Genomic DNA, 25,737 nt, shown 5'->3' with positions numbered 1-25,737 from the left:
AACATTATGATTTGTGCCTGTTTCCATAATGTAGGATAATATTGTATTCTTGGTATTGCATTGAATATTATAGTGATTAGTCGTATCGCTTTTGGAGGGAGGTTTTTCAATATTTTGCCATTGATTAGATCGATTTCTAGTGCTTTGTTGTTTTTTGTTTTTTCGATTATATTTCTAATTTCTTGTGCTGTTGTTTTGGGTATGGTGTACTGCTTGTCGATTGCAGTGCAAGTGGCTAGCGCATCGTCGTCCGTATGGCTACTGTGGTTGGTCTAGTCCAAATGAAGATTCCTTACAGGCAGCTAATCATAATGTCAACCAGACACATATATATCTGCTTTCTAAACAAGAAAAATATATCTGTGTGAGGTACATTTATTTAGAGTATAATCATAACTCATGCTATATAAATATTTAATATAATAATGTAATGTAATGACATTACATATCCCTACAATTATTTTATTCTTCTAATAAAATGTTTTTTAGGTTTAATTATTTTCTGTTTTTTATGTTACAAATATTTCAATTTATATTTTGTAGACTTACCATCTTTTCCAGTTGGCAACCAACTCCCTTGATTTATAACGAACGATGGATTTTAAGCCGGTATTATTGCCGAGAACTAGTATTGGTTCGTGTTGACTTCCGTTTGCTATAAACAAGGAAACAACTGTGCCCAAAATAGATCTTCTATTTCTTGGAATGTCTTAGATCCGAAAAATTCGTGAGTCCAACCTGGACCAAAAAGCGCGACAGAAAGTCCTTAGTGTCGTATTTTTGGTAAAGCCTGTAGATTATAACGGTTTAATGAAATATTAAATGACTATATGCTATAATAAAATAAGTGATATTGTAATTACATATGTTGAATTAAATCCACCACCACCAGGACAACATCTTCCCCAAATATCAAGTCCTACATAAATATCATGAATATCTCTGCTGTGATTTTTTGCAAGTGCCAAACCGTTTTCTAATTTTGATTTCGTCCAGTTATAATTCAAGTAAATGCCATCGCAGTTTAAAAAGAAATCTCTGAAACATTGTATTCAGAACATTAAATAAAATTTACAAACAGAAACAATTGTAATTAAGCTCATTTTGCCAATTGAATTTTCCTTCATTGGTTACGCCGTCGTACCATATAATTTCAGAATTTCTAATTGCTTCATGAATATTTTCTGTTAGATATTTTACAAAATAAATTAAATTATTAACTTGCTCACTTTTAATGGTATTTTCAATATTTAATAACCAGACTTATAAAATCGAATTTATAAAATTTTGCAACAAGTATTAGTGCATCTGCAAATCTTCTTACTTCTTCCTGAGATTCAAATATTACATCCCAGGTACCTTCTCTTTTCGTAATTACAGTACCAAGAACTTTTACACCATGATTATGTGCTACATTAATCCACCCAAAAGGTGGCGCAGTTATGAAACGATGACTAAAATACACAAACGTGTCAATAACACTCCAGTGATAAAATAGGTAAGAATCATAAGATTCTGATCGATATATAAATCTGAAAAATCACGGGTATATTATGTATAATATATGAATTGATAAATATATAGCGATTTCTATTACCTGTCTTCTAGGCAGCCACCTTTCATATCATGACAAAGCAACGTTTTAGGATGTACTTCTCTATCCAATTTTTCTAACTGCGTTCTTTCTGCGCTTATTTCTAAACCACTGTACACATAATCAGTTGAATCTCGTAGTTATTCAATTTCCGGTCATGGTTTCAAATTACCCACGTTATCGAATAATTCTTTTAAGTTTTCGAAAGGTTGTGACTATGTAACTTCGGTTGTCATCTCTCTGATTTATACTGTTCTACAGACCACTTTCAAATAGTTTTTAATTCATTAACTCAAACAAAGGTTTCTCTTCTTATTTGCTTCACTGGAAAGTTGTATACATGCATGATAGTGTTCCCATCTAAGGGAACTAGCATATCAAATTACGTCACATGATTTAACATCATTATCTACCAACTGCTAATGAGCAAAAAAATGTTCATTTCTCTATCTGAAACAAACTATATAAAATAAAATTATGAATTTATAATGCACGTACATCAATGTTTATATGATTGTTTCGACTTTGAAAGTAATATTCTTATTTACGTAAGTATATATTGTTTAATATTTTGCAAAAATTATATCGAAACAAACAATTTGGAATAAACATAACTAAGTAAATACTTTAACTTCTTTTTATATTTAATTAAATATTTTATTTGATTTGAGTAGAATTTAACACCTAACCTTCACGTTTAAAATATTACTCTTTCTCATTCTATCTTTCAATTTTATTTCTTCTGCTTCCGTTTTATGATATTTATGACATTTCTTAGTTCAGATATAATTAACTTTTTCGTAATTTATAAAAAATGACACTCTTTTTAATTATCGTACACTATTAACCCATTACATGTCTTGTTGTAATTTAACTTTTAGCAACTTAAGATACGTGCACGTACAGAGTAATTTTCTTCCTAAGAATAATCATTTAATATTACGATAATACTAGAAACTTAAATTAATTACTGTTGCTAATTAATTTGCAAATAACGTAATGCACAGCCATACACAAGTCATACAAGTTATACTTATGTCCTTTAAGTCACCAGAAATGAATTTTAAATTTTATATTATATATTAATATATATTATAGGGAGAAGCACTATACAAAATGATAATGTTAAAGGCATACATGTAATTTATTAGTATAGATACTTACTATATACAAAGCGTTCTCTTCAAAGATAATATGTCGACTACCAAACGATCGACGGCAACCGAACGCATTTCTGGTACTGATAATAATAGTATAGTCGCAAGATAGTTGTGTATCCATGTCCAATTATAAAATTTGAAAACCGGCGCTTGGTCTAGCGGCATGTCGCATGTCTCATGGGACATACAATGTATCGCCTACGGTCTACGATGTGAATATATTAATAAACTTAACAAATTTGTTATTATTTTCTCTAGGTAATTTTTCTCCTTCAAGATTCTGAGGAAAGTACTGAACTGTTGACTCGTTATCCGTATTGTCAAAAGTTCATCATTTATCACCTTTCCCGCTTCATAGTCAGGTTTTTCAAACTAAGAGCGGCATACGGTACATTTGTATTGTATGTGCGAGAGGGAGGTAACGTATAGCACAACCACACACAAGTATGTATCCCCTTCGTAGTATGTATGCGAGCGTCGTACGATGGCCTAGGACTCCGTTGAGAGAAAAGAGAGAAGCGCAGTGTGAAAATCTTATGCCCTAGATCTCTGGCGAGTATCACACGTGGCGAGCAATTACGTGAATATCAGAATAAAGTTCCTTATAATACCTCTCCAAGTCCTCTCCATATTTTAATAGCCGTAAATTGGCGCAGCAGCGCCAAAATTTGAAAGAATAAGGAAACACATATGTACGTATCTTTCTTTTGTGAGACAGAACAGCTTTATTTTTCTGGTCTTCCAACGTTGCCGTCTGAAGCGTGCTTTCCATTTGCGACTAGCCACGCGATTATAAAATCCATTGTCGAATATGGCACAATTTTTATTCGTACTACCGCGATTAAGGATCGCGCGCGACTCTAAAGTTGCGACTTACCTCGACAAGTCAGTCGCCCGCAACTACAAAGTATACGGAACATGTACGTGCTATTATATCCATCGTCAGAAGAATCGCGCGGGACCGAACGTCATTTTGCTGCTAGAAGTGTGGGGACTCCTCACTAAGGACGTCTTAATATATAACATTATTAACTTAAAGCACTATATAACATTATGCAGTTGTAAATTATAATATTATATACTATTATAGTATATACTATTATAATACCCTCAATATAAATAATTAATATTATAGTGATAAAAAACGACAAAAACCTAAAATTTAATTATTTTATTTATATTATTCAGCTTTTCCAAAGGTTTTTCGTTCAGTACTAATGGTTTCTCGACATAAAAGATTACTATCCTTTTATGAGAAATGCAGATTGATTAACAGATTGATTAACGTGTTAAAAAGTGGATGGTTCTATTAAAAAGAATATAGCTGATCTTTATTATCGGTGTCGGCGCGTGATACTAGCCAGAAATGAAAAGAAGCTGAAAGACGTCCTTATTCCTTATCATTGTACATGCGTCATGCAGCATCATCAAGTTTTGCTGTATGCGATGGTGCATTATCGTGGAGCAAAATTACTTTGTGTTGCCTTTTTTCATATTCTGGTCGTTTTTCACGCAAAGCTTGATTCAAATCGATCGTTTGTTGTCGGTAGCGCTCAGTATTAACGGTTTCGCCAGATTTTAACAGCTCATAATAGATCACATCCTTCTGATCCCACCAAACACAGAGCATCGTTTTCCGTCCACAGCGATTTGTTCTTGTAGCCGATGTCGGTGGTTCGCCTGGAGCTACCCATGATCTTTTACGCTCGGGATTCTCAAAATATATCCACTTTTCATCGCCAGTCACAATTCCGGTTTTATACTTACACACCTGATATTTATTATATTCTATATATTACATATATTTATCAGATCTAAAGAAAATTATCTAATAAAAAAATTACGTAATTTTGCAAAATACTGTTTGACAAACAGTTTTTTTAATTAGACGTCAAAAATGTGTCAATTACAGATATCTTTCTGTAACAATATTTCTGGGTAATAGAAACAGTGTGATTTCGAGCAAGGAAAAAAGATATTATTTCCATGAAAAGTAGACGAAGGTATTCATCGAGAATTTACCCCATTTTATTCATATCTTGACATTTCGAAAATATTTTTTACATCACAAAAAAAAAAAAAAAAAAAAAGAAAAAAATCGTAAAGCTACCGAGAAAAATAACAAAATATTATCGAATGTGCCGCTTAATGATACGCTAATTTTATAATGAAAGCACAACACCTTTAAAATTTTCTTAAATTTCGTTGTAAACTTTCAAAACTGCCTAATAAAATACTTCTTATGATATTTAATACGCGAAACAGTTCTCTGCCTACGTTTCGTTTTCTTAATTATATTCATAAAAATATGAATTTGTATAAATATCAACAGCCTGTACATGATCATTTCCGCTTTTTTTCTATGTGGTTTTCTTTGATGTTTACTCGAATTTTCTCTCTCCTCTTTCTCTTTCTACCTTTTTTAGAAGCGTTCTTTTACTCGTCGATGTCATATCAAGCCTTGACATTGTTAATTAATGTAAGACCTAGGGGACGACTTCCAATGAACTTCGAGTGGCAATGCCGCCGTCGCGACGGATTCACGTTTCTTCGTTAGGTACGAACCGTGTATAGTAATTAATGACATGTTCCGCCGACTCATCGCGTTCTTTTTATTCGTTCTTTCTGCGACCTTTTTCTACCGTCGAGTGTACATAGAAGATATGAGCCGTTTCGTTAAGCTCTGTATGTGCATTCGTTTCCATAGATTTTCAAATGTTTTATGCTTTTTCAAATTCAAAAGTGTCGTGGGAATTAAGGGAAATCCTCCAATGCTATTCGGAAATATTGATTTTCTCATTTAATTTATGCGTTTTTCTTTCTTAATGAGAAAAGTTGGTGATATCTTCAAACCTTTATATCTGTATCTTGGTCCGATTAGCAATCAAATAAGGTTCGCAATGTTTCAAGAAAATGTTTAACGTTAAATTGAAACGGGAAATCGTGCGTGTTAGTAAGAACTTTTTTTATATGTTTCTTAATCTTGATATGTTTGTTAACGTTAGAAAAATGCGATTGAGTAAAAAATGGTTGAAAAAGTTCAGTTGCTTTGATTATATAATTATTATAAGGTATTGATTATTGGAATTTACAGCGGTCATAAAATGTATTGGCACGTCATTGTATTTATTATAACATTTGATATACTAATTAATTAAATCCAAGTATATTAAATATCATTTAGCAGTGCTTTCATATGAGTATAAATATTTTATATTATGAAAATGGAATATATAACTAGTGTAGCCATTGTAACGTGTCTCGTATGCTTTTCAAATCATATTTAAGTATATTAAAACAGAAAACAATTCATTTCCAATTTTTTTATTTATTCTTGCGTAAAATAAATCACTTATTTACTAGATGCTTGTATCTATAATTCATTTTATTGGAATTGTACGAAGCAGATTTGCAGGATTGAGGTTAATTAATAATACATTACGAATAAGCTTCTAGCAGATGTAAAACAAGACCTTGTTAAATCTTAACAAGCACATTCGAATAAGATCTTCAACGAAGCACTAAAACACATACATATATCTTCCAATGTGGATGAAAATAAATTGAATAAATACATATATATTGTTATATTCCTTGAAATGAAGAAAAATTCCATTCGCAATTAAAATACGGGCAGGAAAACCTAAAATTTCATAGGTAGTCCAGTTTTTATTTGTTATATATTTAATTAATCGCACCATACATTTCATTAATTTTGAAAAAAGGAGGAAGAAATATATAATGAACAACATGCGTAAAATTTTGTCTGGAAAAAGAGGCAATTATTACATTTCTGAAATATAAATTAGACTAAAATCATAAAAGTTATACAAGTATTATTATATATCGGATTTAGGGTTTTATTCATTAATTCCTTCTGCCTCTTATCTAATTAATTTCTTTCAGTCCCTTTCACGAAGCTATTTTACATTTCGTATACTGTAATAATCTTTTTACTATGCTGCGATCATGCTAATTCTGAACCGAACTTTTAATAATTAAAACGTGAATGATGTCAAAATTTCATGCTTTGAGAATTTATGTTATTTCATTTCATTGATTTATGTATGCACACATATTTCAATATTGAACAAATTTTTTTATAAAAATTTATGAACAAATTTATCAAAATGTATTGTACAATCTACAGTTACCAATTTTTTTGTTTTTCGGAAACTGTTTATCATGCGACAAAAAATAGTAGAATGTAAAAGATGCGTCGTGTCTAAATCTACAACTTTTTGGTATAATCAATACTAAAAGGATAATAGGATTAGCAGATAATCGAATACAATCGAGTATATATCGATTATATAATTATTTAAGTAATAATTTTAATATTTAAGAACCCAAGGGTACCATTTCCTCCTATCCAATCGAGTTCAAAAGTTGCGTAGATTAATTTTGTATTAGCTGAAACTATTCGGGGAAGAAGGTGGCGCGAAACAAACCTTAAAAAAGATTGTCAGATGTAAATAAGAGAATATTAGATTTTTATTCGGTAAAATATTAAAAGAATGCTGTATCATTCTAAAGTATTCATAAAACTCTTGTTCGTAATTTATTAGTTGCTTATAAATATGAAATTCTCCTTTTTCTTTGCGGTTTTGTCATAACGGATGTACACCACAATCTTTCCTCCTTTTGTTGGTACACTTCTTCCTCTTGTTCGTCCAGAAGTACCGCTCTTATAGGTAATATAATAATATAATAATAATTAATAATATAATAATGTATCGTGTATAACTTCAACCTGACTGGCACATTCATCTCGGATACATCCAATCGGATACAACAAATAATAACGCATGAACGTCCGAACACGGCACGGTCACTGTACGTTTTCGTATAAATGGATCTCAAGTGGATCTATATTGCGAAGTTCTTACGGTAAAAAAAAAAATAGAAGAAGAAGAAAACAAATGAACTGTGGATGAAATATTGATATATTATATCGACAAATGTACATATGTTTGCTATTTCTGTAAATGAGTGTTACGTATCCAATATCCAGTGAATCCAGACGCTCACAGTGTTGATTGTTGTCGCGAACGATTATACTCGCCTGTAATATATATCTGTAAATTCTATAGAATTTAGGACACCAACCGACGGTTTGACTTTGCCTGTGTTTACTGGGAGTCGGTCGAACGATATAAATAGAGAAGGACAGGGACTTAGGAAGGAGAATAAAACAGGATTTCGAGAAGCGAAGATAGAGAACAACGAAAATGAAAAGCAAGTTAAGAGTTAGAAGGAGAAGGAGAAAGAGAAGAGGGATTAGAAGCGGAGATTTTAGGAGATACGGAAGAAGACTTTAGAAAATCGATTCTTGAGTTTTCACGACTCGATCGCCTGATTTCTAAAAATATCACAACATTACATATATATATGTCGGGTTGACGTTAGGGGCGTATAATGAATCTTCACCAGTGTTGTTCATGGTTGTCGCACAGATATTTATTACACAAGTATGGCTGATACAAGATTGACAAACGGACGCGGTAGCTGAACGCTAATGACAATGGCCCTAAGTTCGATATAGCGAATCCACGGTCAACGGGATGACGAATATACTTTGCTTCAAAGTCTAAGTCGTACTCAACTTACTACTCGTGATACTAGGAACGCTTGATTGACTCTTAGCTAATCAGATTGCCAGAAAAGAATGAATTTCCGTCGCGACGACGCTGCAGAGGAAAACTATGACGGGGTGTGCCTAAGGGCACGAGATCATCGGATTCGTCAAAGAAAGCCTCCACTCGGAGGGTGAGGGAAATAGGCGCTGCTGTTAATTGGTCAATTTCTATGTTGGCGGTTGGAAAAGGATGCTAGCCGCCCTAGAGAGAGAGTTCCTAGCAGGCAACGCCGTACGTGACCAAATCAGGCTTTCCCGTAACTTCTCGCAATAGGTGACAGATTTACAGGCTGATGGAACAAAGACTGTTTGTCAATCTGAAGGACTTTAGTTAACTAGGTCCTAAGATTTATAACGGTTCCTCAGGCTATCTGAACATAAACTGTAAACGATGCATCGGCATCTGGCGATCATCTGGCCCAAAGAATGGGGTCTGTGCGTGGCGAGCTGCGGGGCCGCTGGAATGTCTTATTGTCAAGTGTCTGTACTGCCAATTCTTTAAAGGAAAGCTATGTTATTTTATGTCTCTGTTATGTGAAACGTTCATCCCGTGACCGTGGCTACGCTCGGCGACCGGATGTCGCCTCGAGCCTAAACTCATTGTCTCAAGTTTCGAATGACTGTGTCTGGGTTATTTCGTAAATGCTACAGTATTCGGGCTTTTCCAAATAATTCCAATGGGGGGGGGCCCGGTGTACTTTCATCTCCGACACGGCCATCCTGACTATCACACGTCCTCGGGTGTATCTAGAATATTGGATTTTCCCAATGTTAGACTCGATATAACTGTCGTTATTTACAATTTAGTTAAGTGTCAAAATAGGTCAAGGGTCCAGTTCGACAGCAAAAATTCTGGTCGGACGTTTGATAACGAAAGAGTTAAAAGAGAGTGGAAACCCGTAACGTTACGATTGATATTCGAAGCGCTAGTCGCATTTTGTGAATCATCAGTCTGGGCGTAATGACATGATGGACCATTCTCGATCTCGCACCTGGACGACCCTCAGTTCTCTGGATCATGATACCACACTGAGCTTTTATTCAAACACTATGTTAGATGTTATCTCCGTAGTGTTAACGATACTTGAATTGAATTCGGTAACGGTGTGTTGATCCCGCACTTACTTTGTTTGAGCCGTATGCCCCCCGTAAGGCGTATGTGAGCCACTATGTTCGATCCGACACCTGATTACCGCACTGGACATGTATGAAGACATTGTCCTTTGCCATATCGCCACACTGCGTTAGATGTTATTTCCATGATACTTGAATCGAATTCGGTAACGGTGTGTTGATCCCGCACTTACTTTGTTTGAGCCGTATGCCCCCCGTAAGGCGTATGTGAGCCACTATGTTCGATCCGACACCTGATTACCGCACTGGACATGTATGAAGACATTGTCCTTTGCCATATCGCCACACTGGCATATGCAAACTCTTTCTGCTAAGTGCTGTGGTCAGAATGATCCTCTGAGACCAAGGTACTCGCATCGTCATGGTCACTGTTCTCGTCATCACCGCAGACGTCCAACTCAGTAGGAACGCGACTATCTGGCATTTTCTTTAACCTATCATGACTGTATTTATATGACCGTTTGCCGTCTAGTGTTTTTAAAATGTACCTATCTCCTTCCAAAATTTCCGCTATCACAAATGGACCGCTAAATTTCGGATCTAGTTTCGTTTGGTTCCTTTCCTCGTTTTTCTTTAATACAAAGTCACCGAGATTGAATTTAACTACTTTGGCTTTCGTTTTATCGAATCTTTCCTTATCGTACTTAGCGCTATCTTCCATATTTCGTATGGCCTGTTGTCTTACGTTGCAGATATCTATTTCCTTTTCTTCGGTATTTTCAGATAGTAGTAACCCGTAGGGTCTCGCTGTTTTACCAATTAATAATTCTAGCGGACTCGATTTAGTCACACGATGAGTGGTGCAATTTAAAGCTAACTGTATTTCGCCGATCGCGTCTTGCCATGATCGCCCGGTCGTTTCTACCGTTGTAAACATATTCTTTAATGTACCCATAGTACGCTCTACCTGTCCATTCGCTCTACTAGCACCGGTTGCTATTAGGTGGAGTTTAATTTGTTTATCCCGACAAAAATCTTGAAATTCTTTGCCGGTAAAACATCGCCCTTGATCCGCTATTATCCGAGAGGGACTGCCGAATAGAAATATGGCGGACTTAAGTGCCTTAACGGTGCTAAGTGAGTCTATTTTACGAGTGTGGTGTAAGTATACAAATTTGGTAAAGGCATCGATCAGGACAATGACGTATTCTTTCGAGTCGTTCTTGCCGCTCAGCTTTCCCGTTATGTCTACGTGAATGGTATGCCAAGGTATGCTAGTCTTAGGTATGGGATGTAATTCAACTTGCACTTTGCCTGAATTCGCCTTAGAAATCTGACAAGCATGACAGTTCTCTACGAATTTGCGAACATATTTCGCCATCCCTTCGAACCAGTAATACTCGTACAGTTTCTCGAGCGTTTTATCCCAACCTAAGTGCATAATTGACTGGTGTATGTGGTTAATGACGGACCACCTAAACCCTCTTGGTACGATGGGCAGGCAGAGGGTCTTGCCTCTCCTTTGTATTTTACGGTAAAGGGTACCGGATCGTAACTCGTAAGTAATCGCAATGTCTTCCGCGAGCTCGTCGTTTCGCAGTTTGTTGACGATTTCAGAAATTTGAGGGTCGCGACGTTGTTCCGCTAGTAGCCAATCTTCCGAGATTTCGGCCAGATTAATTTTCTTTTCTTCGATCTTGTTGGTGGGGGCGCGGTCGGTGTCTACAAGATTACGCGAGAAGAAATCTACGTGGGCCATTCGTTTGCCTTCTCGATACATAATGTCGAAAGTGAAAGTTTGCAAGTAAGCCCACCACCTATGAACCCTGTCACTTAGACTTACTTTATTACGAGCTGCTTTTAACGAGTTACAATCAGTGACAACGAGAAATTCCCGTCCGTGTAAATAGTGGCGAAACTGTTTAACGGCGTTTACAACTGCCAGGGTCTCTAGTTCATATGAATGATATCTGGATTCCGCGGGGCTCGTTCTCTTACTGTAATATTCTATTACTCGGTTTCTGCCGTCGATTTTGTGCATTAAAATAGCGCCGTATCCGTCCGAACTAGCGTCAGTATGTAATTCTATCGGGTAATTCGGGTCAAATATCATCAACACCGGCTCGTTGGTCAGGATGGAAATTATCTTTTGCCTTATGGTTTCGTGTCTATCTGTCCAAGTTAGGTTTTTAATACCGGAGGTAAGTGCGTACAATGGTTTCATTACCTGCGAAAATTTAGGGACGAATTTTCGGAAATAGGAGGCTAAACCTATGAACTGCCTAAGTTGAGCGACGGTCGTTGGTGCCGGTAGAGAACTCAAGGCTTGTATTTTACCCGGATTTGGGCGAACTTCTCCGTTATGAACTACGTACCCGAGATAAAGTACAGACGTCTTGAGAAAGGAACACTTCGAAAAATTGAAGGAGAACCCGGCGTTTACGAGGGTACCTAGTACGATGGGTAATCTTTCTAGAGCCTGGTCTACCGATTCAGCGATGATTAGGACGTCATCCAGGTAGACAACAACGTACGAGTGGGCGAGGCCGCCCAAGGCATTGAGGATAGCCCTCTGGAAAACGGACGGTGCGTTTTTCAATCCAAACGGCATCGTCGTATACTCGTACTGCCCGTCGGGGGTGACAAACGCTGTATATTCTGTCGAATTGGGATGAATGGGGATTTGATGGAACCCGCTGGCCATGTCGAGGCTAATGAAGTACTTCGCCCTTTGCAATCTCGCGATTTGATCCGCGATAAGAGGTAGAGGATATCGGTCCGCGACCGTATTTTTGTTTAGCTCTCGAAAATCTACGCACAACCTATCCGAGCCGTCCTTCTTCTTTACGAGTAACATAGGGCTCGCGAACGGTGAGTTACTAGGCCTTATAATTTCTGCCTTAATTAATTCGCTTATTCGTTCGCGCACTATGCTTCGCTCTGCCTCGCTAAGCCTGTAGGGGCTTCTTTGTACGGTGATATTAGGATCGATCAGACGTATCTCTAACTGTCCCGTATTTACTCGTGCACGCGGGAAACCCGTAATAAATGAACTTTTGAATTCTTCGAGGATGGAGATCAATCGGTCTTTGTCTTTACCGAACACCTCGGTGTCGACCCCATTAATATCGATTTTACTTTCGGCGGTTATATTGTAAACATTGACAGCTTTTGCCCTGCAAATACTGAGGCTATTTTGGGTAATATTGACGTTAAAACCCTGGCTCAAAATTTCGCGGCCTATCATGATGTCGTAATTTAGATAGCCGTCGGCAAGGATGTGAAAAATTATCTCCAACGCAAAACCATTAATACGTACTATGGATGCAATTTGAGACGTGCAATTAATACGGTGATTTCCTATCCCTCGCATTACTACTACGTCGGTCGTTCTTTTGCCGGAAAACTTCGAGGCTATGGACTCTTTGATTAGCGAACATTCGGCTCCAGAATCGAAATAAAACGAGAACGACTCACCCAGATGGCTTAAGTTACCAGTTGAAGACTCAACCACGCAGGAGTTGACTCGACGTTCGTTAACGGGGTTGCGATTTGTTTTCTGCAGCAGCGGGCAGTTGGATGCGATGTGGCCCTCTCCGCGACACTTGAAGCATGACACCTTGGACGATCCAGCCGGTCGGCTTTTCTCCTGTCTCTCGGTTCTCATTCTCGTACGACACTCCGCTATCTTATGCCCGGGAATACCACAGTGACGACACCTGATCCGGGGGTCAGGTATCTTCTGCCGTTTAACTTCGGGGCCCGTCGACGGATTTCCTGACGAAGGCGCCGGCCTCTTCTTCGCGTAGTGGAAAGCTTTCATTTCCATCAAAAATTGATCCCGAGTCTTGATGTCGCTTGTAAGCGCTAGTTTCTCGACACGTTCATCGAGCAGACTCAGGTGATAAAGAACGGTGGCGTGGACTATCTCGATCGCATCCAGATGATCCCACCTTGCCCCAAGGAGGGAACAGAGACGAACACCATAGGCCCCTATGGATTCACCTTCCAGCCGAGGTTCGGCTACCATCTTCATTAGAGCTTCGGTTGTCGTTTCGATACCACCAAAGCGCGTAAGAAAAAGTTCTTTAAATTTTGACCAGGTAAGGCTTGCATTGACCGGCACCTGCGCGAGCCACCCCGCGGCAGTGCCCTTCAGCGCTTGACTCACGGTGCGAAGTAACTCATTATATCGCATGGGCCTTCCTTCCATGAGACAACTGGCAAGTGAGCACCATGCGACAGGGTCGGTACCCGCGATATCGGGATTGAACGTCGGTAATGATATGTCCTTATGTTCCACACTCACCCCTGGCTCCTCCCATTGACTCAAGACAGCCAGAAGCCGCTTCGAAATTGTAGACGGTGGTGATACTTCCTTAGGTTCCGCACCCGCCTCTTGCTTTTTCAATTCACTTGCGATGGCCAGAAGCTGCTCCTTAATTGTAGACGGTGGTGATCCCACTTCTGATGTCGGGTTGACGTTAGGGGCGTATAATGAATCTTCACCAGTGTTGTTCATGGTTGTCGCACAGATATTTATTACACAAGTATGGCTGATACAAGATTGACAAACGGACGCGGTAGCTGAACGCTAATGACAATGGCCCTAAGTTCGATATAGCGAATCCACGGTCAACGGGATGACGAATATACTTTGCTTCAAAGTCTAAGTCGTACTCAACTTACTACTCGTGATACTAGGAACGCTTGATTGACTCTTAGCTAATCAGATTGCCAGAAAAGAATGAATTTCCGTCGCGACGACGCTGCAGAGGAAAACTATGACGGGGTGTGCCTAAGGGCACGAGATCATCGGATTCGTCAAAGAAAGCCTCCACTCGGAGGGTGAGGGAAATAGGCGCTGCTGTTAATTGGTCAATTTCTATGTTGGCGGTTGGAAAAGGATGCTAGCCGCCCTAGAGAGAGAGTTCCTAGCAGGCAACGCCGTACGTGACCAAATCAGGCTTTCCCGTAACTTCTCGCAATAGGTGACAGATTTACAGGCTGATGGAACAAAGACTGTTTGTCAATCTGAAGGACTTTAGTTAACTAGGTCCTAAGATTTATAACGGTTCCTCAGGCTATCTGAACATAAACTGTAAACGATGCATCGGCATCTGGCGATCATCTGGCCCAAAGAATGGGGTCTGTGCGTGGCGAGCTGCGGGGCCGCTGGAATGTCTTATTGTCAAGTGTCTGTACTGCCAATTCTTTAAAGGAAAGCTATGTTATTTTATGTCTCTGTTATGTGAAACGTTCATCCCGTGACCGTGGCTACGCTCGGCGACCGGATGTCGCCTCGAGCCTAAACTCATTGTCTCAAGTTTCGAATGACTGTGTCTGGGTTATTTCGTAAATGCTACAGTATTCGGGCTTTTCCAAATAATTCCAATGGGGGGGGGGCCCGGTGTACTTTCATCTCCGACATATATATATATATATATATATATATATATATATATATATATATATATATATCTAAAATCTTGTTTGCATTAGGCAATTTTTGGACGAACGATTAAGTCGATGAACCTTAATTAGGTTGTTCGAATTCGCACATGTAAATACAGTTTCAAACAAGTTGGCTTTTAGTCGTTCAACCAAAAATGGTCCTAAATGACACGGCGGAGCGTGTCGCGTAATTTCTGAATAATTACACAACTGTTGATTTGTGGAATAGTCTTTATTCTTTAGACTTAGTGTTTTATTACAAAGGTCAATATTGTGACTGAATTGGAATTAGAAATGGAACTGTTTGAACGGTCTCGTACCATCAAAGAAGAAAGCTCGGTGTGGGTGTTCCCTTTGGAACTCAGAACGCGGATTCGTTGTTCACACTTTTTGGTGGAAAAGTGAGGGTAACGATCCGCGATGCCCATTGGTAAATGAATTAGGTAGTAAAGACAAGGAGAACTAGATATGGCTCGTGGGCATCCTTGTTTATGGGAAAAGTCTTATCTTGCCAGGCACCCGCTTTCTCCGTATTAGGTAAGAGTCGAGTGCAACAAACATAAACCGAAAATGTTTAAGTGAAGAAAACTGAAACTGAACAAATTCGGTTTATGTCGTCTTCTTAGGCCTGCTGCGAGTTATTAAAACAATAGATAGGTCTTGGCGTCCGGACTACGGGGAATCTCGCAAGGACCGTCACATCTGGCGTACCACATGGCAAAAAGGAAAGTTGATTCGTGACAAGCGCGACGTTTTGTGACGAGTGACTATAGTCGCGTATAGTACGTACATATATGAATAGCATTTAATAGAGAGCCACTATAGTCGTTCGTCGTAACGGAAGGAAATAGTACAACAAATTGAATACATTCAATACATTTTGACCATTGTAACAGAATCAATACGTTTTGACCTTATATGTCGAAACAATGCTAATCCTTGTTTAACAATATTTTGATACATTTTTAATGTTTGCATTACCCAATCTAATTTTTTCACATCTTGGCAGTAAACTTTTCAACGGTTTAAGGATCCGCTATAAATTTTAGGATTTATTTAGCTAAGATTCTGCAAAATATTACAAACAACTTTTATCACGTTGCTTCAAAATCTAAAGTTTTCTGAAAAAGAACAGACCGAAATTTGACGTTGATTTATGCTTTGCTTCAGTGCATAATACATATCTTTGTAATAAAAAAAAAAAAAAAAAAAAAAAAAAAAAAACTGACAAAACATGGATCACGTTGCGTTCGCTTAACTTCAAATTTTAAATCGAAATCTAATAAATATTTAACAGAATTTTTTCTCACTATATTTTGAACAATATTACACATTTCTGAAATCAATTATTTCATATAGAAGGACGTAGCAATATCAAAGTTTAAATTACTATAATCCTACTGAAATATCTCGTTACTGTAACTTCTTCAACATCCCCGTAAAATAGCTGAAAATGAAAAAGATATATCTGCCTGTAACAACGTATATTCGTACTAACTACCTTATCCAACTGTCGTGGCATCGTTTCGCACAAGAATATAACATGGCATACAATCATACGAGACTAAACGTATGAATTTTCTCTTTACGTTCCAGATCGTCGACCATTATCCCGATCAATGCATGATCCGTGTAAGCGGATCTAAATACCGGCGGCGGAACAACAACGAGGTCCACCGACCTCCGGTCCTCAAAATGTAATATTCTCCGCTGCCCGAAGGAAGCGAGATTCTATTGGGTTTCGAACAAATGGCATACTTCGCTCGAGTAGTGGCCGCTCCGGTCACAATTAGGACGCATAACAGAAGGGGTAAGGTCCTTCGGCTTTACATTTTTCTCTTATCTTATTTTCAAACAACATATAGGTAGGCCAAATATAAAATACTGTGTCCGGACGGACACGATATTCTGATTACAGGTATGCAAAACCACGGGCCAGAGCGACTCATATGACAAAGGCGAAGAAGTTCCCCATATTAGTACTAAATGTTTTAGATGTAGATGTTTTAGATGTAGATGTTGTAGATAGATGTTTTGTGTGTTAAAATAAAAAAATTTTTTTTTTATATTGGTTATTTTACAATTTGTCCTTGTGGACATTTGGTAAAGTGTCATATCTTGTAGGTGAAGAAAAAAAGATATGACCTACAAGATATGACCTACAAGATATGACACTTTACTAAATGTCCACAAGGACAAATTGTAAAATAACCAAAATAAAAAAAAGAAAAATTTTATTTTATTTTATTTTGGCGGCTGCCAATTAAAATAAAATATAATAAAATGTCGTGTCAGTGTTGTAACCGTAGGATTTGATGTTTGCCTGTAAATTACTGTATAGTTACGCAAAATAAAAGAAACTCCTACGGTATGTCGATTTTCTTTCGATTTTCCCTTTATCCTTATATTATCTATATTATATATGTTTGACTGATATGTTTGACCTATATTATATATTGTCTGAAATCTCGTTTTCGAGAAAGTCGAATTTGAAAATTTGTTAAATACACATATACCAGGCTAATCTTTTATTCAATATGTTCAAATCGTATTTTCTCAAAAACGAAAACTTAAATGAAAAAGTGTTATTCTACATTTTTTCACTTTTGACTTATTTTTGCATAGAATAATTTCCCGTATTATACATCTATTTGCCTAAATACACTAGGCAAGTTTTCTGACTCGATAATACTAAAAAACACCTCCGATGTTATAGTTATTCTATTATTATTTTGATAGTTATTATTATTATTTTGGTTATTATTAATATTATTATGTACTATTAGCATTATTTTGGTATGTGGTAGAATAAGTCATAGAATCTTCTTAACTTCATTACTTTTTTTTTTTTTTCGTGGAGGAAATTCGCACGGACACCCGTCGCTTCTACGAGGAAGAGCGGCGTGGTAGTGTCGGACTACAACCGACCAAAACCTTCACGATTACCGTCCCTATTGCGACTGAGGGGTGCCCGGGAACCGCTGTGGCGACACACCGGGCCCTCCGCGCACAAAATTCTGTCCATATTACGTCTCGCACTCTCCCAGGGACCGTCCGGATCGCCAACCGGACTTCTTGGTGCCTCCCGGGTGCTGGAAGGTCTAGCGCCTAACTTCAATCCCCTTCGGAGGTCGCTGCGGCTCTCGCGCGTCTCCTGTAGGCGCGTCCACCGGCACCGCCGCGCCCTCGACGACCAAACCTCACGGGATGGGACGCCCGCTACCTCTGCCGCTCTGCCACCTCCACCTACCGAGTACCCTCAGCCACGGCGCATCTTCTGTCGAGCAGCTCCCGCCGAGACCGCGCCACGGCGACCGCGACCGTCGCTCCAATTTCGCCCAGCAGACCTCGATTGCGGAGATAGATCTCGCGACACCTCAGGGTCTGCAGCTCGAACGCGGGAAGCCCATCGAGCCCCGCCGCTGCCGCTGCCGGAATGATACGAAAACCCCACGTAATTCTGATGGCCACCGACCTGTGCAGTCTGCTAATTGCTCAGGGACTACGGCTGCTGGTCGCTCAGGGACTACGGCTGCTGGTCGCTCAGGGACTACGGCTGCTGGCATTCAGGTCCCCTGACCAGATCGATTTCTGCACCACGCCGGCGTACTGCCTACGCACTCCTACACAGGGCACCGCCGCACCCTCGTCGGCCAATCCTTACGGGATGGGAAGCCCGCTCCCTCTGTCGCTCTGCCACCTCCTCCAACCGAGTACCCTCAGCCACGGCGCGCCTTCCGTCGAGCAGCTCCCGCCGAGACCGCGACCGTCGCTCCAATTTCGCCCAGCAGACCTCGATTGCGGAGATAGATCTCGCGACACCTCAGGGTCTGCAGCTCGAACGCGGGAAGCCCATCGAGCCCCGCCGCTGCCGCTGCCGGAATGATGCGAAAACCCCACGTAATTCTGATGGCCACCGACCTGTGCAGTCTGCTGATTGCTCAGGGACTACGGCTGCTGGTCGCTCAGGGACTACGGCTGCTGGTCGCTCAGGGACTACGGCTGCTGGCATTCAGGTCCCCTGCCCAGATCGATTTCTGCACCACGCCGGCGTACTGCCTACGCACTCCTACACAGGGCACCGCCGCACCCTCGTCGGCCAATCCTCACGGGATGGGAAGCAAGCTCCCTCTGCCGTTCTGCCACCTCCTCCAACCGAGTACCCTCAGCCACGGCGCGCCTTCTGTCGAGCAGCTCCCGCCGAGACCGCGACCGTCGCTCCAATTTCGCCCAGCAGACCTCGATTGCGGAGATAGATCTCGCGACACCTCAGGGTCTGCAGCTCGAACGCGGGAAGCCCATCGAGCCCCGCCGCTGCCGCTGCCGAAATGATGCGAAAACCCCACGTAATTCTGATGGCCACCGACCTGTGCAGTCTGCTGGTCGCTCAGGGACTACGGCTGCTGGTCGCTCAGGGACTACGGCTGCTGGCACTCAGGTCCCCTGCCCAGATCGATTGCTCGCACCACGCCGGCGTACTGCCTACACACCCCGACACCGAGCACGCCAAGCGATCGATTGCTCGCACCACGCCGGCGTACTGCCTACGCACTCCGACACCGGGCACGCCCAGCTGAGGCAGCTGTCACGTAAAAATTAAGATAAAAACAAGAAACTTGTTTGCTTCCTAACAGGAGATCGAGTTCTTTATTTTTTTTTTTTTTGTCTCAATTTGTACAATACTGTTTTCGTTTCGCCATGATACAATTTTTTGGTATTTGAGTTAGTTAAGTAATTTTTTTTTAGACTGACTGAATGATTTGGAACGAAGCATTTATATTCTTTTATTCGTTGGAGTGGGAGCAGTCTTTGGTCGTACATATATGCCGTCCAGGCGCCTGAGAACGGATGCTGGTTTATCATATAGCTGCTTGATTTGCACCTGTGACATTCCCCCCTTCCTAGATTGAACTTGGTCCCTCAAGTTGTCTTCAGAAGACTTTCGTTGAATCGGACTTGACGTGGCTTGAAAATTACAGCTGATTCCTCCTCTTCCTCAAGAGGAATTATGTATCGGTTGGAATATGGATGTTGGGTGTCGAGGCCAGGGTGCTTGGTACTGGCGGGGCTGTCGCATTGTGGCTGATGATTACGGTTTCATTTCGGCAGCGCAATAGATTGATACATAATTTGTTCGGTATACATTTCCTGATGCATTCGAATACCCCTATTTTGTTTAATCCATATATACCTAGTATGCCTAATGCTATGTACCCTAATGTCTGGAGCGTGGTTAGTCCCCAATACTGTATATCTTTGATTCTGTGTTCGAAATTAAGGGTTTCTATCTCGTCGCCTATTTTATCGATCGTGGTTTTATAGCCTTGTAAATTGTCTATTACCTTTGGTGCTCGCTCGAGTTTATCTAACAGATGAGTGAAACTATCGTTTGTTTTGAGCGCTAGGGTTTTTGTTTTGATTTCGTATTTGACTTCGTTTTTTGTTTCGCCTATACGCATGTGTTCGTCTTTGTACTGTATATCGCAAGATGATAGAAGGTTTGTCAAGTTTTTGCAAAGTGTGTTTCGTTTGGCAAATTGTGTCTATTTCTATCGGATTTGCCGGTATCGCAATGTAACAGTTGCTAGTTTTGAGTGGTATAAAGCTAATGTCTTCGATCTTAAGTACAGTTATTTGGCAATGTTCAATGTGAGGTTTGAAGTTTATTATTTAGCTGCGACAATCGGTTTTCGAGTTTCTGTCATGAATTGGTAGTTTTTGTTTTCGTATAGTGGTTCCGGCTTGATTCTTACAAAGTTTGTTGAGGTATTCGATATCAGTGTTTATAAATGAAAGACCTGAGGTTAAATATATCTGATGTTCGACTACTGGAGCCAAAAATACTCCATTTCTCTTACTCGGGATAGGATATATCTGTAATATGTTCCATTCTGTGTTAGAGACTAAAGGTACTGTGATTTTGAAGAACATTTTGTCACCTATTGTGAAGATTTGAAGATCACTGATGTCGAGTATAAACTGAAAATGTTCGGTTTTGGCAGAGATCGCGGTGTTGTACATCTGGTTACCTATTGTCTTGGCGTAATTTTCTAGAAATTCATCCGAGTCGAGTATTTGTGGACTAATTATTCCTTGTTTGCCTAATATCATGACGTTAAGTATTTCATCTAATTGGAAGTGTAAAGTTTGCATCGCGGTGTCGAGTTTCATGATCATCTTAAGTATAAATCTATCGATATTTGCCTGCCATTGTTGTTTTAATATATCGCTATGTGATTTTTCTAAGTGGTTTAGATTTTCTGACTTTACAATTTTTCTATCAAGTGCTGTTTGATTCGCTATTATCGTCTTGATTTTATTATTGTCATCGAATAGTTTGTCCATATTCTCGTTTATGAGCGTAAGATCGGTATCGTCGAGAGTTCCGAACAAACTTTTCGATACGGAACCTATGATGTTGAGTAAACCTCGTTTGCTTCGGGTATGTGTTAACGCTTTTAAGTGTTTTGCGAGTTGTTTTAGATTATTGATACGATTTTGTAATCCGTCTAACTGTTCAGCGTATTCTTTGCTGGTTGCACGTGAGTCTATTGTTAATTTATATGATTCTATTGTGCTTATCTGCTCGTATATGTCGCTAGTGTCTAATCCTACTATAACATTGGCAATATCGCTGTACAAATATCCTTTTCCTATGTTTTCTACGAATACAGAGTTTCTTTCCAATGGGGTAATATTTATTTGCGCGGATACTATTCCGGCAAAGAGGAGCGTCGACCTGGAAAGTAAGGTTTTAAACGATTACCGTGTATTTTTTTGTTTTGAATCAAACAGTATGGAGTACATACTTTATCAATCGTGTACGGTCCTAACCATTCCACATCAAGTTTATGCCTTTTATGATCGTTATGTATTAAGACGGAGTCTTCTTCTTTGAAAACTGATTGAGGTTTTATAATTTTACGTTTTTGATCGCGCTGATATCGCTGTTTACTTTTGATCAACGTTCCGCGAGCGTGTTGGAGTCTAGAGTCCCATTCTTTTTTGCGGAACGTGACTTCGTCTACGTATGTGCGTTGCGGATTCTTGGATATCGTGGAGGGAAGATTGGCTTGGTGTCCGAATGTGAGTTCGAACGTCGTGTAACCAGTGGAGTCGTGTATCATTGTGTTATATGCAAGGCATACAAAGTTAAGTTGATCGTCCCATTCTTCGTCCGAATTTCGCTGTATCGATTTTAACATGTCTGTTACTATTGCGCGTGTTCGCTCTAACGATCCGTTACTTGGTGGGTGGAAGGATGTCGTTTTGATATGTTTGATTTTGAACACGTCTTCGTTCTGTTGCATCAAACTAGATATAAAATTTTGTCCGCGGTCGGTTAGTATCTTTTTTGGAGCGGAAAAGATGTAAATGTAGTGATTCAAGAGTGCGTTCCAAATTGTTTCCGTTTGCTGAGTTTTTAGTGGCACGAGTATTAAGTATTTTGTCAGTTCGTCATGTATGGATAGTCTCATTTTATAGATAATTTTATTATCTACAATATTCTACTGACACTTTTTCACGTATGATAAATAATTTTTAAGATATAGAGGAAATGTAAGAAAAACTCCCGTTTTTTTTATTTAATCGATATGATGTTTATAAAGTTATAAAGTTGCTTGTCTTGTAGATTAGATTATATAGATTATATAGTAACATGATCTAATCTATATCGTTCCGAATCATATGATACAAAAACGTTTCTACCAAGAATTTGTTTCTAATACAATCAGATTATATTCGATTATATTATACAATCAGAATACATATCAGTTTATTTCAAACAGAATATTCGTAGGAGGGCCGTTCCTCTCGTTTTGTATCGAGTCAGAGACCGGCTGAGCATCTTAGGAGTAACGATAGTGAAATGCAATTCAAATTGTATAATTGAGAAATATTACAAACCGTTGTAAAACGTATATTACTTACAGATTATCCAAAGTGAAAAGGTGTAAATTTGGCTGTATGTTATAGTTTCGGTTCACGATAAGGATCCCGATATTCTTCTTATTGATTCTTAGGAAACATGCACGTGTGACGATAACTCGACTTGATGATGCTGCACGACGCATGTACAATGATAAGGAATAAGGACGTCTTTCAGCTTCTTTTCATTTCTGGCTAGTATCACGCGCCGACACCGATAACAAAGATCAGCTATATTCTTTTTAATAGAACCATCCATTTTTTAACACGTTAATCAATCTGTTAATCAATCTGCATTTCTCATAAAAGGATAGTGACCTTTTATGTCGAGAAACCATTAGTACTGAACGAAAAACCTTTGGAAAAGCTGAATAATATAAATAAAATAATTAAATTTTAGGTTTTTGTCGTTTTTTATCACTATAATATTAATTATTTGTATTGAGGGTATTATAATTATATACTATAATAGTATATAATATTATAATTTACAACTACATAATGTTATATAGTGCTTTAAGTTAATAATGTTATATATTAAGACGTCCTTAGTGAGGAGTCCCCACACTTCTAGCAGCAAAATGACGTTAGGTCCCGCGCGATTGGACATGGATTTTGTGACGCCAGCGAAAAGGCGTATGGAGCATGTGTTTACCTTCGAACTAGGAATCCTGATGGGCATATCTGGACGCGACTCCTTACTGCGAAATCAAAGGTAGCTCCCCTCAAATCTCAAACCATTCCAAGATTGGAACTGAGCGGAGCACTTCTTCTGGCGTCGCTGACCACCGCCGTCCTTCAAGCATTGTCAAAACCCATAACGCGCATCGTTTATTGGACGGACTCCACCATCGTTCTTCATTGGATTAACACGTCGCCCCACACGCTGAAAACTTTTGTCGCTAATCGAGTGGCAGATATTCAAAGGCAGACCCAGACCTCAGAATGGCGTCATCTTTCCACAACGGACAACCCCGCGGATCTCATCTCGCGAGGTCAAACACCAGAAGATCTGCTACGATCAACCATGTGGCAACAAGGACCGAAATGGCTCCAAAAAGCTGAAAAATACTGGCCGAAATGGAACCCTGTACCATTGACCGAAATACCAGAGCAGAAGAAGGCAACCTGTTTGTCTTTGATTTCCGCTGACCACAGTCTACTAGAGAGATTTTCCTCGTGGCCGAAATTAATCAGAATCACAGCTCGCTGCCTACGATGGCGGCAACCAAGGCATCGAGGGAACCCCCTAACCGCGCAGGACTTATCCATTGCGCATAACAAAATAATCAAATTGCTCCAACGTTGCTACTTCGCTGATGACATTCGACAGCTCCAAATCAATCAAAAGTCCACATTGAAAGGGAAGCTACAGCGACTCAATCCCTTTTTGGACAAGGATGGGATGCTACGAGTTGGAGGCCGACTCAGTCACTCAACACTGCCTTTCAGCCAGAAACACCCCATCATCTTACCCAAGTCAACGGTTACGACGCTCATAATCGAGCACGAACATCGCCTGAGTCTACATGCCGGGACTCAAGCCACTTTATACGCCCTCCGAAGATCCTATTGGCCAATCGATGGCCGCAGTCAAGTATGGAGCACGTTGAAGAACTGCGTACGGTGCTGCCGAGCTAATCCACCTCCAGTGGATTATGTAATGGGCGATCTCCCAGCAGCACGGATAACAGAATCACGGCCGTTCACCAACATCGGAATAGACTATTGCGGGCCCTTTTTTGTCAAGGAACGAAAGGATCACAACCGACGGAAGATAAAGGTGTACGTGGCAATCTTTATATGTCTCGCAGTAAAAGCAGTTCACATTGAGCTGGTTAGTGACCTCACAAGCGAGGCTTTCATTGCTGCACTACGAAGATTCATTGCTCGCCGAGGATTCTGCTCAAGTATCCACACGGACAACGACACCAACTTCGTCGGCGCAAACAACGAGCTCCGAGAACTACGGAACCTCCTACGGTCCGACGATCATAAGGCAAAGGTTCAGTCCTTTTTAGCCGACAGACAGATCGAGTGGCACTTCATTCCTCCCAATTCACCGCATTTCGGCGGGTTGTGGGAAGCTGCAGTGAAGTCTTTCAAACGACACCTCAGACGTGTCGCAGGTAACGAGCTTCTATCATTAGAGGGCCTTAACACCCTCATCATTGAGATCGAGTCGATCCTCAATTCCCGTCCGCTGACTCCGATCTCCACCGATCCAAACGATCTCCTCGTCCTTACTCCCGGTCACTTCCTTATCGGAGATTCACTAACATGTTTACGAGATCGAGAGTTCACAGATACTCCAACCAATCGTCTATCCAGCTGGCAACATATTCAACAGCTCAAGCAGCACTTCTGGCGCCGCTGGCATCGAGAGTATCTCAATGAGTTAAACGTACGCAACAAATGGAGCAAGGGGAGTCACGACATTCGAGAAGGGACCATCGTCCTCCTCAGAGACGATAACGCCCCCCCAATGCAATGGCCACTGGGCAGAATCATCAAGGTCCATCCCGGCGCAGACGGCATCATCCGGACGGCTACCGTTCGAACAGCAACGAATTCCATAGATCGGAGCATCAAACGGATGGTACCACTACCGAGCAGATCGACACCAGATGACTCCAACCTAATCAGCAGCAACGCGGACTAATGCGAGATCCACCTCGCCAAATCAATCACATCATTTTGATCGGTACCCTCTCAACGGGGGGAGGATGTTACGTCGCCCGACTCTCTACCTGGGCCGGACCTCACATCGCGGACGGATGGCAGCCAGATGTCCGCACATCCTTATCGCGTACTCTTGAAAACACTCGCAGCCCGACTATAAATCACAGAAAAATCTGGCGAAAGTCTTTCATTGCAAACAAGGGCTT

The 25,737-nt window shown here is 40.2% G+C and overlaps 1 protein-coding gene across 1 annotated transcript; it reads left to right on the top strand.

Annotated features, from left to right (window-relative positions):
• Nucleotides 1-23,430: 23,430 nt before the first annotated feature.
• On the top strand, nucleotides 23,431-25,511 carry LOC132915926 (uncharacterized). Its single transcript, XM_060975696.1, has 2 exons — nucleotides 23,431-23,435; nucleotides 23,516-25,511. The coding sequence occupies exons 1-2, from the start codon at nucleotides 23,431-23,433 to the stop codon at nucleotides 25,509-25,511; spliced, it is 2,001 nt and encodes a 666-aa protein (XP_060831679.1).
• The last annotated feature ends 226 nt before the right edge of the window (nucleotides 25,512-25,737 follow it).

Source organism: Bombus pascuorum, unplaced genomic scaffold (assembly GCF_905332965.1).
Source record: "Bombus pascuorum unplaced genomic scaffold, iyBomPasc1.1, whole genome shotgun sequence".
In the NCBI taxonomy this organism is placed as follows: Eukaryota; Metazoa; Arthropoda; class Insecta; order Hymenoptera; family Apidae; genus Bombus; species Bombus pascuorum.
The sequence above is the reverse complement of the archived record's forward strand: the minus strand, read 5'-3'. Positions and strand labels throughout refer to the sequence as shown.